This window comes from Netta rufina (assembly GCF_964035555.1).
Source record: "Netta rufina genome assembly, chromosome: 16".
NCBI classification, from domain to species: Eukaryota; Metazoa; Chordata; class Aves; order Anseriformes; family Anatidae; genus Netta; species Netta rufina.
This window is the reverse complement of record NC_140140.1, coordinates 3,594,959-3,610,200: the sequence shown is the minus strand read 5'-3', so window position 1 is coordinate 3,610,200 and position 15,242 is coordinate 3,594,959. Positions and strand designations below refer to the sequence as shown.

The 15,242-nt window shown below is 59.0% G+C and overlaps 2 protein-coding genes across 2 annotated transcripts; both read right to left on the bottom strand.

The window, feature by feature from the left end:
• Positions 1–2,639: 2,639 nt before the first annotated feature.
• Positions 2,640–5,596, bottom strand: E2F1 (E2F transcription factor 1; the record flags this gene model as incomplete). Its single annotated transcript, XM_084296595.1, has 7 exons — positions 2,640–3,079; positions 3,514–3,718; positions 3,833–3,949; positions 4,087–4,237; positions 4,369–4,588; positions 5,050–5,140; positions 5,402–5,596. The coding sequence occupies 7 exons, from the start codon at positions 5,594–5,596 to the stop codon at positions 2,829–2,831; spliced, it is 1,230 nt and encodes a 409-aa protein (XP_084152721.1). The 3' UTR covers positions 2,640–2,828.
• Positions 5,597–8,205: 2,609 nt separating this feature from the next.
• Positions 8,206–15,125, bottom strand: PXMP4 (peroxisomal membrane protein 4). The gene is made up of 4 exons (XM_084296727.1): positions 14,967–15,125; positions 14,750–14,812; positions 14,169–14,367; positions 8,206–13,294 (listed from the first exon to the last, which is right to left on the bottom strand). The coding sequence occupies exons 1-4, from the start codon at positions 15,104–15,106 to the stop codon at positions 13,031–13,033; spliced, it is 666 nt and encodes a 221-aa protein (XP_084152853.1). The 5' UTR covers positions 15,107–15,125; the 3' UTR covers positions 8,206–13,030.
• Positions 15,126–15,242: the final 117 nt, after the last annotated feature.

Sequence of the window (15,242 nt, the reverse complement as noted above, 5' to 3'; positions counted from 1 at the left end):
AAGGAGGGCACAGCCTCGCTGCTGGCCCTGCAGTGGCGGCGCTGCCCAGGCAGAGTGGGGCACAGGCACACAGCCAGGTATCAACCAACACAGCACCCGCTTGCTGGTGTCTGGTGAATAAACGAGGCTGCGTTTCAGCTCCCTGCTTTGCTTATTTTCCAACGAAATGCCAGTGCTTTTGGGGAGGTGGAGTACGGAATGCAAAGCGAGGCAAAGAGCAGGACCCAGCTCCTTGGCTGTCCCACCTGCAGGGGGATGGCAGGTCCCAAACAGGGCTGGTGTTGGGCCCCAAATGGGGCTGGTGTCAGGCTCCTTCCCTTCGTGCCCAACTCCCCGCTCCAGGTGGCACAGCCACGCTCGCCCCATCCCCACGCGTGCTTGTCAGAAGCGAGAACTCCTACACGGGCGATCAGCTCTTTCTGCAGGGATCCAAAATAGAAGCAGGGAAGCCCTTCAGCTGCACCGTGACTCATCCCTGGGACACAGCAGCTATTCCTGTAGAGCTCTGCCCGGCGTAGGGCAGCCCGCGCATCGCCCCGCAGTTGGGCTGCATGGCACAGGGGGGACGTGCCCTGGCCCTGCCGGGGCTCATGGCGCAGGCCCTGCTTTTTTAGGGACTGCTGATCCTGAGGAATCGCATCCCGCAAGCACGGCGGTGAGCACTGCTGGTGGTGGTGCAGGGAGGTTCACCTTTGCTCAGGGGAAGGGGAAAAGCTGTGCTGCTCCACGCTGCAGACATCACGAAAGTGGGTACAGATTTCCACAAATAAAAACAAGGACATGAAAAATGGGAAGGGATAAACGACTGCACGACACACGCCACGTATCCACCCATGCCAGGCTTGGCAGCCAGGCTCTCCCAGCTGGGCTTTGTTTGTCAGGAAACAACGCCGAGCACTCACCAAGAAGGAAATCCCTATCAGCACAACCTGCCACCTTCCCACCGCCTCGGCCCGGCCCAGCCCCAAAGGCCGGGGTGGTTTGTCCCACGGCAGGAGGCAGGAAAGGAGGTCAGCAAGGATGCTCCAGTGCCATGAACCCCTCTGGAACCACCTCCCTGCAGCATCACGGCTGCTCCTTTGTGCTGGGAGCACGGCGAGGGGCAGGGGGCAGCTCTGCAGCCCCACCAGGTCTGGGCACCCTGCAGAGGAGAAGGAAGGGATCAGCACACCCTCAAGGGCAGGGAGCCCTCACCCCCAAACCCAAACCCATCCCAGCTCAGCACGAGGAGCCGTGTGAGTACTGCACCTGCCCCAGCAGCACGGGGCAGCCCGGCACCACACGGCCTTGTACGCTCAGGTGGGAGCAGAGGGCTTATGCAACAACGCAGGCCAGAGTGAAATATTTATCAGGGTATTTAAATAAGTAACACGCAGGAAGCCAGGCAGAAAGAACGAGGAGCGAGCGCACAAAGACGGGAAGGAAGCGGCACGTCTCAGCCACCCCCAGACCCGCCACACCGTCCTCCCCCACGTCCCTCGATGTCCCCATCTCCCTGGGATCTGCAGTGTCCCCAGCCCTGCAGGGACACCCCCTTCCTGTCCTTCACCCACATTTGGCCCGGGGCAGAGGCTGTGTCACACAAGAGGACCCAAGTGCTTCCTGCAGACTCTGAGAGCCCCACCTTTGCATTTCAAGTTAAAATAAACAAAAAAACAGCCCCCCAGCCCTTAGCTCTGGGTGTAGGCAACATTTCAGGCCCCCATCCGTCCCCAGGCAGCTGAGCCCAGCCCCAAAGTAGAGACCAGAGTCAGTAGAAACCTTTATTAAACACGAAGCTCAGAGGAACACAAGCTTGTTAAAAGGCAGTAAGTGAAAGTGCGGCTCCAGCCCGGCCCAGGGCCCCCCCTTCCTCCCTGCCGCCCCCCCAAACCCTTGGGCCAGGGAGGAGGAACCAAACCCCAGAAGGGGCTCGGCCTGGATGGCTGCACGGGAATTTAGAAGAGAAAACCTGGAGACAATGTTTGGTCCTCACCAGCACCAGGGCCGGGGAGCATCCCCACCCCCCATGCACCCCCGGGACCCCCCCATCCCTGGGGGACACACACACGGCCCCGTTCCTGTCCCATCGCCCTTCCCATGGCCACCTGGCACGGCAGGGGCTTTGCCAGCGCCCCGTTTGGGGGCAAAAGCAAAGCAGGAGTGTGCCAGCAGACCCCCGCCGGGGCCCTCCACCAGCACTGTTCCCCCCCCCCACTTCATGCCCCACTCTTGCTCCCCCTGCCCACCACGTCCCGGGAGAGCTCCCACACGGCATAAATAATAAATAAATACCCCACGCTCAGCCAGGCACGGTGCCCTCCCCGCACAGGGGGGGCTCACAGCGACCCGGCACCCCCACACCTCTGCCAGCCCCTTCCCAGCATAAGGAAACCTCCCGGCACCCCCACACTGCCGCACGCCTCCCCCCCCCGGCCCCTCCCAGGAAACGAAACGCTGTCCCCAGGGAACCAAAAATAAATTAATCCAATCTATACACAGGACTGCTTAAAGCTCTGCCACGGGCACCCCCGTGGCGAGGGGGCACCGAGAGGGGAGCCCCCCCGCACCCCAGCATCCCCCCCCCCCAAGGACCAGAGCTGCCCTGAGCGGCGCTGGGCTCGGTCACACCGCAGCGAGATGCTGGAGGGGAAGGAAATATTGCAGGGGGGTGGCGAGAGGGCCTGTGGCCGCTGCACCGCCGAGGGACACCCCCAGGAAAGGCACCAGAAACCACGCAGAGGCAAAGCCGGGCACGGGGCGGCCGTCCCCTGCTCTGCCCCACGGCCCCTTGGCTTCAGGGGGCTTCGCCCTCGGCGGCTGCGCCTGGACGCGGGCACCCGCCTGCCTCAGAAGTCCAAGGGCGTGAAGTCCCCAAAGTCACAGTCGAAGAGCTCGCTGATGCCCTCGCCCTCCTCCAGCCCGAAGTGGTAATCCTGCGGCTGCGGCGGCGACAGGGCGATGAACTCGTCCGCCAAGAAGCCCGAGAAATCGTCCTTGCTCTGCTCCAGGAGGGCGTCCATGGAGGCCAGCGGCGAGAGGCTCACCTCCTCGGCGGGACACTTGCTGGGCAGCACGCTGGCACCCGGCAGCAGGGCCTCTGTGGGGACACAAAGCGACTCTCAGCACCATGACACACCATGGAACAGCACCTCTGGGCAACGCTCCGCACCGCCACCGAGAAAGCACGCGTGGCACGACCTGAAGAGCTTGGAAACATCCAGGTCATCAGGACAGCGTGGCCCAAACTGCTCATGGGGTGCTGAGATGGAGAGGACCAGCAACCTCTCCTTGGCACACACCTCCAAGGCTGCCTCTGCCGAGCTCAGCACGGCGCAGACCATCGCTGCCGGTGGGCAGCCGGGGAAACACGAGCGCCGAGGCCAAGCCACCCGTAACAGGCAGCAAAAACACAGCCCGAGCATCGCCTGCAGCCCCGCACCCTCACCCCAGGGCCCGTGGGGCTTGAGCCCTGCTGAGGACGCTGTCCCTGCGCCGCAGAGCCCAGGCACTGCCCCCAGCCCCGCCGCCCACCTTGCTCGCCGGGCAGCAGCGGCATGTTGACGTCCTGGGCGGGATGCAGGAGAGGGGAGGCTCTGGGCTGCGACGAGCCGGGGGACAACTCCTCCGAGGGCGCTTTGAAGGGGCTCTTGACGGGGCTGCAGACCCCCGAGCTGTCCTCGGGGCAGAGGAACACGTCAATGGGGCCCTGAGTGCTTTTCACGGAGACCTGGAAAGCCTGGGGAAAAGGCAGGACGGGTGAGACACGGTGCGGGGGGACAGCCGGGGAACCCAGGAGGGTTACCAAGGGCTCTGCAGAGCCGGGGAGGGACCGGGGAGGGCCCCCACTCACCTCCGTCGGGTCCGAGACCTGGAGCTGGGTCTCCGGGGGGGCTTTGATAACCATCACCATTTGCTCGGAGGGGTCCACAATGCTCCGGAGGTCCTGGCAGGTGACGTAGGCTGCGGTGTGGCGGGTCAAGGAGCAGACACGGGGACGCCTTCACGCACCGAGCCCCACGAGGGCAACCACAGGCGCCGGGGCTCGACCGCCCCCAGCCCTCCAACCCCGCCAGACCCGGCCCGGCCCCGCACGGAAGGATATTGCTGGTTGGCGGGGTCCTCGGTGAGCAGCCGCAGCTGCACCGTGCACGTCTGGATGAGGTCGTCCAGCTGCCGCTCGGCCGCCTGCAGCTCCCGCAGCTCCTTCTCCAGCAGCCGGTGCTGGCTGGAGGCCCCCGCGGCGGCCTGGCTGCCCCTGCAGGACACACGGGGCTGTCACCTCCCCCCCGGCTGTCCCACGCAGCCAGCACCCCCCCCCACGGCCATCCCCACGGTCATCACCGCCACTGCTCCGAGCGTCCCCCCCCCCCGTCCCCGGGGACGTACAGCCACTGGATGTTGTTCTTGGACTTCTTGGTGATGAGCTGGATGCCCTCCAGGACGTTGGTGATGTCGTAGATTCGCCTCTTCTGCACCTTCAGCACCTCGGCCGCCCAGTTGAGGTCCACCACGCCGTCGGGCGACTTGCTCAGCAGCTCCAGGAAGCGCTTGGTGGTGAGGTTCAGCGAGGTTTCGTAGCGGGACTTCTCCCCGGGAGACTTCGCCCCTGCCAGCGGGCGAGGACAAGCAGCATTCAGCCACCGCAGGAACGCAGCCCCGGAGCTGGGAGGCCCCCAGACCACCCCGGTGCCACCTCGCTCCGCATGCCACCAGCGGCACCCCAAGGTCTATTTTTTGGGGACAGGAGGGTCCTCCCCGGGAGGGCTGCTGCAGGACCCTGGGGCAGGGCTCTGACAGCTGCACTCGGTTGCGAGCGTGAGCTGGGCTGTGGCACCGAGGGCTGGGCTCGGAGGCTCACACGGGGACACTGCAGGGTGGTAGAATGGCAGGAGTGCGCGCAGGAGGCTGTGGTGACAAGGACAGCCCCAGGGGCTGGGACAGAGCCCCGCAGCTGGGCAGGGCAGCCCTGCAGGGGGTCCTCGCCCCCAGCCCAGCGCACAGCGGCGCAGTTTGGGGACAGCGCGGCTACAGCCGGCCCGGCCTGACCCCGGGACGCGGTGCCGGTACCTTTGCCGGGGTTCCTGGGCTTGCCGCGGGCGGCGGGCAGGCTCTCGGCTATGTACTGGTGGTCGCTCTCCAGATTCAGCTTGCGCTTCACCTGCGGGACAGGGGCTCCTCAGCGGGGCGGGCGGCACCCGGCCCCCCCCGGCCTTCCCCCCGCGGGAGGCCCGGCAGGAGGCGGCCCCCGCCCGCGGCTTCCGGAGCGCCGGGGCCGGGCAGGGCCTGGCTCGGGCCGCGGGGCACCGCGTGGCACGGCCCGGCCCGGCCCCTCGCCGCCCCCCCTGCAGCCGCCCGCCCCATCCCGGCCCCTCGCCGCCCCCCCTCTCCCCCCCGGCCCCCGCCCCGTCCCGCGGGTTACCGGCGGGCGCCCCAGTGCTGGGCGGCGGGGCGCGGCGCCGGGCCGGGCGGGCTGCGGCGTGGCGAAGAGCAGGAGGTCGGCGTCGGGGCGGCAGCCGCCCGCGGGCTCCTCGGCGGCGGAGACGATGAGGAGGTGCGGGGAGGAGCCGCCCAGCAGCGCCGCCAGCCCCGCCGAGCCGCCCGCCGCCGCCGCCATGGCTCAGGGGCCGGGCGGCGGGGCCGGGGCCGGGGCGGGGGCCGGGGCGCGCCCCATGCCGGGCGCGGGGCCGCTCCGCGCCGCGCCACCGCCGGGCAGTCCCCGCGCTCCGGCCCCGCGCGCCTTTTGCGCGCCAAATCCTTTTTGCCGCGAAAGCGGCGCCAGGCTCGGCGCGCCCGCCCATTGGCTGCGCCCTTCGCACGGAGGCGCCCCATTGGCCGGCGCCGCCGGAGCGAGGGGCGGTGCCGGCCGCTCATTGGTCGAGCGGGGCGGCGGCGGACGCGCTGACAGGCGGCCAATCCGAGGCGCCGCGCCGAGGCGGGGGCCAATCGCGGGGCGGCTCCGGGACGCGGAGCGCGCCCGCGCCTTAAAGGGGAAGCGGCGGCGGCCGCGGGCACGGCGCGCCCGGAGCGGCCCCGGGGGCACGGCCACGGCCACGGCCACGGGCACGGCCCCTCCGCGGGGCCCGGCAGCCGGGCGGGGCAGGGCCGCGCCCACCCGCCGGCACCCCCGGGTGCAGCGCCCTGATAACAGCCCCGCGTGGGAGGGCAGAGCTGGGAGAACCCAAAGCGGGGGTATCTAACCCCAAAACGCCCGCGAAGGCGGGGCCCGGAGGCCCGGTGGGCTTGGGGCGAGGAGCGGTGGGGCTGGGCCGGGAGCCCCCAACCCCGCACGGAGCCGCTGTGGGGCTGGGCTGGGGGCTGGGGGCTGGGGGCTGGGGGCTGGGCCGGGCTTCTCGTCCCTGGCCGCCCCCCGGGGGCTGTACTGGGGCCGGGGCCGTGGCAGGGCTCCCCGGTACGCTGTTGGGCGCAGTTACGGAGCTCTCGGCCCTTGCCGTGTCCCGCCCGGCCTCGCCAGCAGCAGTGGGAGCAGCTGCCTGCCCGCTGCCTGCTCCTGCCGGGGGGGGACACGCACAAAGCCCACCCCAGGGGCTGCCGGTGCTGCCCGTCCCTGGGGAGCCCCGGCCGGGCCAGGCAGGGTTTGGGAGGAGGAGGCAGCTGCCGCACCAGCTGCTCCCTCACACACACACAAAGGCCGGGGGCAGCTGGGGGGATGGCAGCCCGAGCGTTTATTTATTTATTTTTATCCCCCCAACCCCCCCAATTCACAGGGCGGTTTATTCAGAAGGAGCAGGCTGAGCCCTGCACCGTGCCCACCCCCCCCCCCCTCCCTGCACGGCTTGGCTGTGCCACGGGGCCGCGGTGCCAAATCTGCGAGGTGGTGCTGGAAAAGGGCAGATGCGAGGACAAACGGGAGGCAAACCGTCACTGCAGCAAATGCTGTGGGGGGAGAGGAGGACGGGGGCTTCCCCTGCATGCAGATGAATCCCCCCGGCACAGCTGCAGGGGCTGCTGCTCCCGCAGCCCTCTCCATCACCGACAGGGTCAGGAGGGCTCCTCACGCTCTGGACACCAGCGGGATTTATCCCATTGCTGTCCTGATTTTTGGCTGCCTCCAAAGCACGCGTTGGGGCAGGGGCTGTAAGGGTGTGTGCGAGCAGCTCCCGGCTGTGGGAGAACGCAGCAAGGAGGGCTGGAAGGATGCAACCTGCTGGCAGGGACAGGCTGGACCCAAACTCCAGTGCTTTGTGTTTGGAGAGGCCAGAGGGGATGTGCGGGCCTGCAGCCTGCCTGCAAGGCACACCTCCTTCGTGTGCGCAGCTGGCAAGATGCAGAGGATGCTGCTTCATTCCTGATTCGGGCTGGAGAACCCCGAGCTCATCCAGCCTTAGCACGCAGAACCCCCAAAGCGTTTACTGGCCCTGCCAGCTGCAGCCCGGCCCCGCTCTCTGCAGCTGTGAGCTGTGAGCTGTGAGCTGTGCTCAGCTCGCACACCGGCACAACCACACCCGCACGACTTCCTCCAGCGGGCATCCTGCTGCTGCTCAGGGTGGGTTGGCTCAGCTGGTGGCACAGACACCGAGGAGAGGAGCCGCTCAGCTGGTGGCACCAAGAAGGGGTTCTCCGTGTTTCCTTTTACCTCCATGGCACACCTCCTCTGTAGCTCCCAGCTCTAAAGAGGCACCCAGATCATTTATGTAAGTCCTTATTTTTCTTAGCTAATGGGAGAGGCAGACTCAGCCCTGCGTTGTTTGGAAGCTGCACGCTTTCTGAAGCCACCTGCCCACGTCAGCAATGAGCTGCAAGGTACTGAGGAGCAGCCTGCCCTAAAACCACCCCAGGGAGCCCAAAGGAGCCAGGCTGACTTCATGCTGCAATGCAAGAGCCGGTCCTGTTCATTCCTGCTCACACCGAGCACGTCCCGGCACACGTCATGAATGGTGCAGCCTAGCCCCAGTTTGACTCACTTGGTCTGAAGATACAGCAACACCTGAGAGGTCCAAGCAGCCAGCACAGGGGGAAGTTTGTGCTTCAGGAAGACGACAGCCGCCCCAGTTTGTCTCTGGGGACGGGATCCTTCCCAGGGGCTGCAGCAGTTCAAGCTGGTGGCGTGGTAAATCCAGCACTGGCTTTTGGGAGCAGGTAACGTGAGGGCACGGCTCATTCGAAAAACCCTCTGTGCATTTCTTCTCTGCAGGCAGGACTAGTAGCATGCACTAATTAAGCATTACTTTAAATAGTTTAGCTTCATAATGATGACAGTAAAAAAAAGGTCAAAAAATTAGTTTATTATTATTATTTTATAGAAAGCACAGCATGATCTTCAAAACCCAACTATACAGAAATAATCTGCAAAGGAGGTGAGCAGAAATCTTACACCAGGCTGACTGCTGCACCGGCTGCACAGGAAGCTGATTCACAGCAGACAGAGCTACTCCAGCCCCACTGCCCCTTCCTTCACACCGCTTAAACCCACCGGGGAGCTGCCACAAGCATTCTGATTGGCATCACCACAAGTTACCTGAGGTTATGGACTTAGCGTTATCCTATGCCATCCCACAATCAGGACCTGGGTTACATGGCAATTATGAATGCAAAATACAGCGAGGCCAAAAACAGAGGTAACAATATTTGCATTACAGAGCATTTAATTTGTTTCTCCCCTCCTCATCACAAGTCTCATAAAGAAATGAGAGAGAAGCAAATTCTAAGTAAAGGAAAAAAAAGTTACCTCCTCCAACAATCTGATGTGAACACACAGGTTGAGAATTCAAGATTAGCACCCCTAAAACACTAACAGTGGCAGCCAGACATGGCACTGGGCAGCATTATGCCTCGTTTTTTCTACTCCTTATCAGGTGGATTTCAAAACCAGCACCAGAAAGGCGAGCACAGTCTGCTCAGGTTAGCAGGATCCAGGCAGACAAACACAACCTGACAAATAGGAAACAGTGCGCGGCTCAGGGTATTTTCCAAAGGTCGTGTTTGTGCTGAGGCAGTGAAAATGAGCTTGAGTCATACCAGTTTCTCCTTCGAGAGGATACCCGCAGTGGTTACTGGTTCCTTCACTAGCACCAGCCATCCACGAAGGCTCCCAGCTGGCTGCAGAGCTCAGGGTGCAGGGGGGATGTTCTGAACACCTGCTTTTGGTCTGCTTCAGGAGCCTGAGGCCATCCCATCATTGCCACCCCACACCCAGCTCGGTTTAAAGCAGAGCTTAAACTTCTCCACCGGGGCAAGGAAGTCTTGCAGCACCGACATCATAGATCTTCTGCAGTTTTTCTTTCAGAATGACCCTCTCCTGACCTGCACAGATCAGATGCAGTACCTCAGCTAAACCAAATATCATGCACCCACTCAGCTTTCACCCTTGTTAAATAATGTAACTGTCCCGGAGATGTTTCCTTCAGCAACCCTGAAAAAGCACACTAATGTAAGAGCAATTTTCCAAAGAGAAGTGAAGCACAGCAGGTATGCCAGGGCAGCATGCGGCGGCTGTAAATAACCCTCAGCTCGCTTTGTTCACTCATAAAATAAATGATTAATAGCTCAGGATACAGAGTCAAGGCTTGGTGAAAACTTTTGATCAGTTCAATTCATTAACCTTTAAAGTTCCCTCTGTAAAAGAGGCTTAAAATCTGAAGGAGGAGCATCAATTTAAAACGAACGCACCAGTTTTATCCAGAAATCCCAATTTTTGACAAACCAAGCTAAACATGGAGATGCCCTGCTCCTCTTTCGAGGCGCTCAGCATCTCAGAGTCAGGTGGCTGAGAAGAAATAAGAAGAGGAAATAAGGTCGACGTAGACAAACAAAGGCATGTTCATCTTAAAATTCAAAACTGATCAGGGTCGGGGAGAAAAAACGGCTCTCCTTTGTGATTCCTTCAGCATTCGGCCGATTCGCAGGTGGCTTCCCAACTGTCTCTTTATCCCTTTTGGTTTTAATGCTAATAAAAAGGAACACAAACAGGGGACTCAATTCCTTACACAATGCACTGGGGGAGGGCAGGGAGTGTCACTTATGTATCCAAAAGTCTGACTCAGACAAATTACTTCTAGTTCGCTTCCTTACTACACGCCCGCATTGTTCCGGCACATCGGCAGCATAAGGGGTCCGTCCCCAGCTATCTGGTGGCAGAAGAGGCAACGAGCACTAATGCCGTTAAAGAACCGTCCCAATTACCTCCCCGGGGAAAGGAGTGACTTGCAGCTTAGCGCCCTGCCCGCACGCAGCAGGAGCACAAACCGTCCCCCAAAGCGCAGCGACCGGCGGCTGCACAGAGCCTGCTCCTGGGACGAGCTGCACTTCGCTTCCAGGGACAGCAGCTGGTTCCTGGGTCACCAGTACAGATGGTTGGAGTCTCAGGCACGATTTACTTTGAAAGTGAGGTTGGCGGTAGATTCCCAAGAGAAAAAGGGCAGTTTGAACCAAGGACGACTGGCGGCCAGTTGCCAAGCTGCTGCTGGAGCCCTGCTGTTGGCTTGATTCTGCCACCTAGAGAGGACAGAGGTACTGCGCGTGGCAGCACAAAAAGGACATTTCCCTCCGACTTCACAGGCAAAGTGCTTCACAGCGACTAGCAGAAGCACATCAGCTCACGTGTAAGAGAACTGTAAGCCCTTCTCCTGAAAGAACATCGGCAATTTGTTCAAAACGTTAAAAACTTCAAATAGACACAGCTCACGTGTGAGCCAGGCCGCAGCGTGTGCTGCAGTAACTGCACGTGGCCTGGGGTTTGTCAGTCTAACAGTTTTAGGAAGAAATTCTCAAGCCATTGCTCTGAGATTCTGGAAGGGTTTCCTCAAATCCCACCAAAGGCTGTTCAGCAACATTAGCTCAATATTAACACGCTCGTTCAGAAGAATATTGAGGCTTCTGCCACGAAGGTCAGGTGCAGCACTGCCCTGTCAGGACACACTGCCTCAGGCATCCACCAGCGGAGCAAACACAGACACGATACTTCTACAGAAATCACAACTCAGCTACAGCTTCATGTTTTTTTTCCCCTCTACTTGAATCTTTGAGATCACCAAGACAAAAGAAAATATTGAACTAGAAAGAAGTGCAAGAACAGTTCCTAACTTCTACAGGCCCAGAAAAATTGACAAAGTACTGCTCCGTGTTCCAACCCCAACATTCCAGACGGACCGTAACAGCAGGTGAAGGGACCACAGGCGATGGTAAAGTAATCCTTGTCTTCTGGGCACAAAGAAGAGTAGTCATGGATCTGCATGGGATGAGCACAAGGACGCTTCCATCTCTGCACTGAGACTTCACAGCACACGTAGCTCTCCTCAGTGCCAGATGTAGGTCAAGACTGAAAAGCAGACTTGATTTCTACTCAAGCTGAGCCTCTCTGGATGCGATTCGATCCTGAACCTCACAGCAACAGACAGGCTGTGGGGAGGGGAACATTCAACTCTCCATCTTGGTGACAGAGAGCGTGGAAAAATAAAAAGCAAAGCAGCACTCAGAAGATGCACAGGAGTAATAAAAAAGATTAAAGAGATGAAGGAAAAACATCTTTAAGATATCAAGAATTTTTTCCTACACAGAAGGTACCTGAACTTGGACTTCCCATTCCAGTCACACCGTTAAATACAACAAATTGCTAGAGCTTGGATTGTAAAGAGGAGACTGCAAAAAATGATGAAGAGCACCATCAGTGGGATTATGAAACAAGGTCAGGATGGAAAAGTGGATGTGTACACAGACGGCTAACTTCTTTTAGACAACAGAAGGTAAAAGAGCAAGAAACAAGTAATATTGACTGAGACAAAAGGGAACAGCACAGGGAGCTTATTGACTCTTGTGATATCACACTGAAATAATTCCTGACTACTGGTTTTACACACCATCATTAAGTAAATGACTGGCTTAGTGTCACACAGACCTATCAGTGCTTAATGCTGTTAACAGTTTGATTTCATCAACTTGAAAAGTTTTTGTTTTGATGAAACGGAGCATTTCTCAGCTGGCCAGTCAACCCTCGGTGAAGGCCTGGCACGTGCTGTTTGTGGGACTCAGCAGTGCATTTAAAGGAAGAGCCACCTGAATACTCCTGCGTGACCTCAGCCTGGCCCAGCGACAGCACTGCAGCAGCTACGCGTACATTCGAGCTTGATGACAGCGAGGTCGTCCCACTGGTGCAGGGGGTGGACTCTGGACCCATGGGCTTCCACCAAAGCGAAAGTGCATCTCCCTGCTACGTATAAAGTACCCAGCGTGACAGCCGAGGGCATGCAATGTGCCTCAGCCGGTTTTCAAAGGAGTTTAAATTGCGTAACTGTTTCTGGTATTTAATTTAAGCAGCTTTCAAAAGCTTTACAAATAAGTTTTAAATAATTACAGGGTATTAAGTTAGTGCACTGGGTAGAAAGACAGATGCAGCCCAAGTGGATGAGAGAAACTGAGAAAAAAAATATTCCTTCCAAGCCTGATTTACCAGACTCGTGTGGGAGAATCTCAGAAGTTTTATTCTCAAACATCTTATTGCCTCCCTGAGAGAAGAAAGATTGCAGAGGAACTCTCTGAGGGAGCACACAACCTTCCTTGCAATATTTTAGAAATCAAGAAATTATGTCTCAGCTTCCAGAACCGAGCAGGGCTCCCACTCCCATCTTCCCACGACAGGGAGCACAGCAGCAGAGAAAAATGCTTCCATCTCATGAGCACCCAGACAACTCCTAGAGCATTTTTTCCATGATTAGACCTATTCCCCAATTACTGTCAAGCTGCCATTTTACGAGCATATTTCCTTTCTTAAAAGGAAAAAAAAACTCAACCAACCAACCAAACAAAATACATTCACAGGAAAAATAAGGCATCTTTAAAAGAAGACTGATTTTAACTGAAGGTTCCCAAGGCATTTTACTCTCCCTGAGGCATTGCAACAAGTTTCTGCGGGGTATTAACTCGCTCTAAACAGAGCTAGTAGAAGACTAATCAGAACATTTTGGTCAGGACACAAGAGGCAACTCTCCTTGACAGAAGTTAATTTAAAAAATAATAAAAATAACCAGTCGAGAGTGACAGAACAACCTTTTCCCTTAGGTACCGTCATGTTCACAGGTGTTTTCCAAGGAACCAACTACTCGCTTGCAGGCTTTTTGTTGTAAATGAGGAAGTCCGAAATGTCGTGCCATACGTTACTGTCGTCATACAGATAGGTCATGGAGGCCTGCAGGGAGGGCTGCAGAGTCTGTCGGTGGTACTCAAAGAGCCAGAGAACTGTTCCCCACACCAGAGCAGCAACGAGTGGAAAGGGATCCTGCTTGGGCTGTGGGACATAGCCCTTCTCCACTGCCAGCCGAGACAAGCCAAACAGGATACGAGACAGCAGGTACATAACAATCTGCATAAAGAGAAAACCCAGAGAACATTAGGAAGAGAACCTAGCCAGTAAATCTGGTCAGAGGAAGTGATTTAGAAGGGATAAACTGTGCAAGAGGGGCAGGAACAGTTTACCCAACGTAACGGCAAACGGACTGTAGGTTCACATATCGAAAAATCTTAAACTGGAGATGTTTGTGTCTTCCTTATGTCCTCAAAGCCTTGCTTCCCTTCAGGTGCTCTCATTTAGTAAGCAGTAAATCACACCTGATGCAACAGATCTTTGCACGGTTGCAGCTCAGTTGCACAACTTTCATCTTTGCTAAGTTAACACGACCCCAGATGCTGCTGCCGATAGCCACAGAGCAGCCCTGTCACCCTGCCAAGCAGATACAGACAGGCTCAGTAGTGTGGACACATCCTAAAACCAGACCGAAGGTGCTGTCTTGCAGGGGATTGCACAAGTAGAACGCTTCTGATTAATCTGTGTCTGTGTTTTTCTGACCCAAACTGAAGTCGGTAACAACCAGCTCTAGATCAGACTCCCCCTGAGCACCTTTTGTCAGTTTAAGCAGTTCAGTTACGTGTAGCTCTGTAATCAATCGTTCTCTACAAATGACAAAGCTCAAGTTTGTGGGTTTAACTCTACAAGCAAGCAGGCCAGGAGCGCAGAGGCAGGCGGTTACCACAGCTCAGAGAACGCGTGGGGGAACCAGGTGGCTTTGGGCTGCAAACCTGCTGTCCTAGATACAAGTGCAACTCTGGAGGCCAAGCAGAGCTGTCAGCTCTCGAACTGAACCACCAGCACTATGCCACGCTACACCAGCCAGTTCCCGGCACACAACCACCCACCCGCTGGTCTTTTTGTCAACCCAACGTCCACCAAAGACATTTACCTGGCTGTTGACGGGATTGTTCTCACCGAACACTAACCAACCCCCAATGCAGGCTGCCAAGAAAGAATGAAATGGGATTTTTTTCCCCTGTAGCCAGGACTGCAATGCCATCAGCCCCTTGTAGGTGAACACAAAATACGCCAAGTTCCGGGAATGGGTGTACGTAGCCTGGGCGATCGATTTCAGTTTCTCTCTTAAACTGGACAAAAGAAACAGACAATTAGGAGAGCGAACAGGCAGCACCACCAGCAACCAGCCCGGACCTTACCCCCCTCACCCTGCCCACCTCCACTGTCAGCTCTGGTACCCCAAGGACACCTCCAGCTCTGTGAGGGGGGCACACCGGGCTGGGGGGCACCCATCGGGGGTCAATCAACGCTCTTCTCACGCTGTGCTTTTGCCTAATTCTGTCAAGGCCCAACCCCCAGACAAGTGGCTGACCTGCACGACTGCATACACTTGTGTGTGTGTATTTCCATACAAGTTATCCTGCTGGTTATCACAGCAGTGGGCTCACGAATCCTCCTGCTCCTAAACCTGGGCTTTTGGGGAACGGGGACGGGGTGCCTGCGGGCCGGTACCTGCCGCTCCTGAACAGGAAAGTCATCACCAGGGCGTGGGGGGCGCGGATTTTTGCCCCGTAGCTGTGAAAACGAAAAGAAATGGTGAGGTTTGGGGGGACACCGCCAGGGGAGCACCCCAGGAGCCCCCCCGGCACCCAGCAGACGCCCCCCCAGGGAGCGCGGTGCCCCCACCGGCCGCACCCCCCCGTCCCCGTCCCGTCCCCGTCCCACTCACACGGCTCCGTTTCGGAAGCCCTTGATGGCGGCGAGCGCGGCTCGGTGGCGGCGCTGCCTGAGGAGGGCGTTGAAGGCGCGGAGCAGGGCCCGCAGCGGGACGCGGGGCGCGGGGCCCGGCGCTGCCCCCCCGCCCGCCATGGCGCCCGCCGCTCCCCGGCCCCTCGGGCTGCGGGACGGGGCCGCCCCCTGGCGGCGGGCGGGCGGGCGGGCGGGCGGGGGCCGCCCCCTCCCCGCTCCCCTCCCCGCTCCCCTCCCCTCGCTCCGTGCCCGCCCC

What these genes read in the sequence shown, in the direction of transcription:
- PXMP4 (XM_084296727.1), bottom strand. Translation starts at nt 15,106, where the DNA reads ATGGCGGGCGGGGGGGCAGCGCCGGGCCCCGCGCCCCGCGTCCCGCTG. An exon ending in GGCTTCCGAAACGGAGCCGT is followed by an intron (nt 14,813 to 14,966) that starts GTGAGTGGGACG and finishes TCGTTTTCACAG; the next exon opens with CTACGGGGCAAAAATCCGCG. An exon ending in ACAATCCCGTCAACAGCCAG is followed by an intron (nt 13,295 to 14,168) that starts GTAAATGTCTTT and finishes CTCTTTATGCAG; the next exon opens with ATTGTTATGTACCTGCTGTC.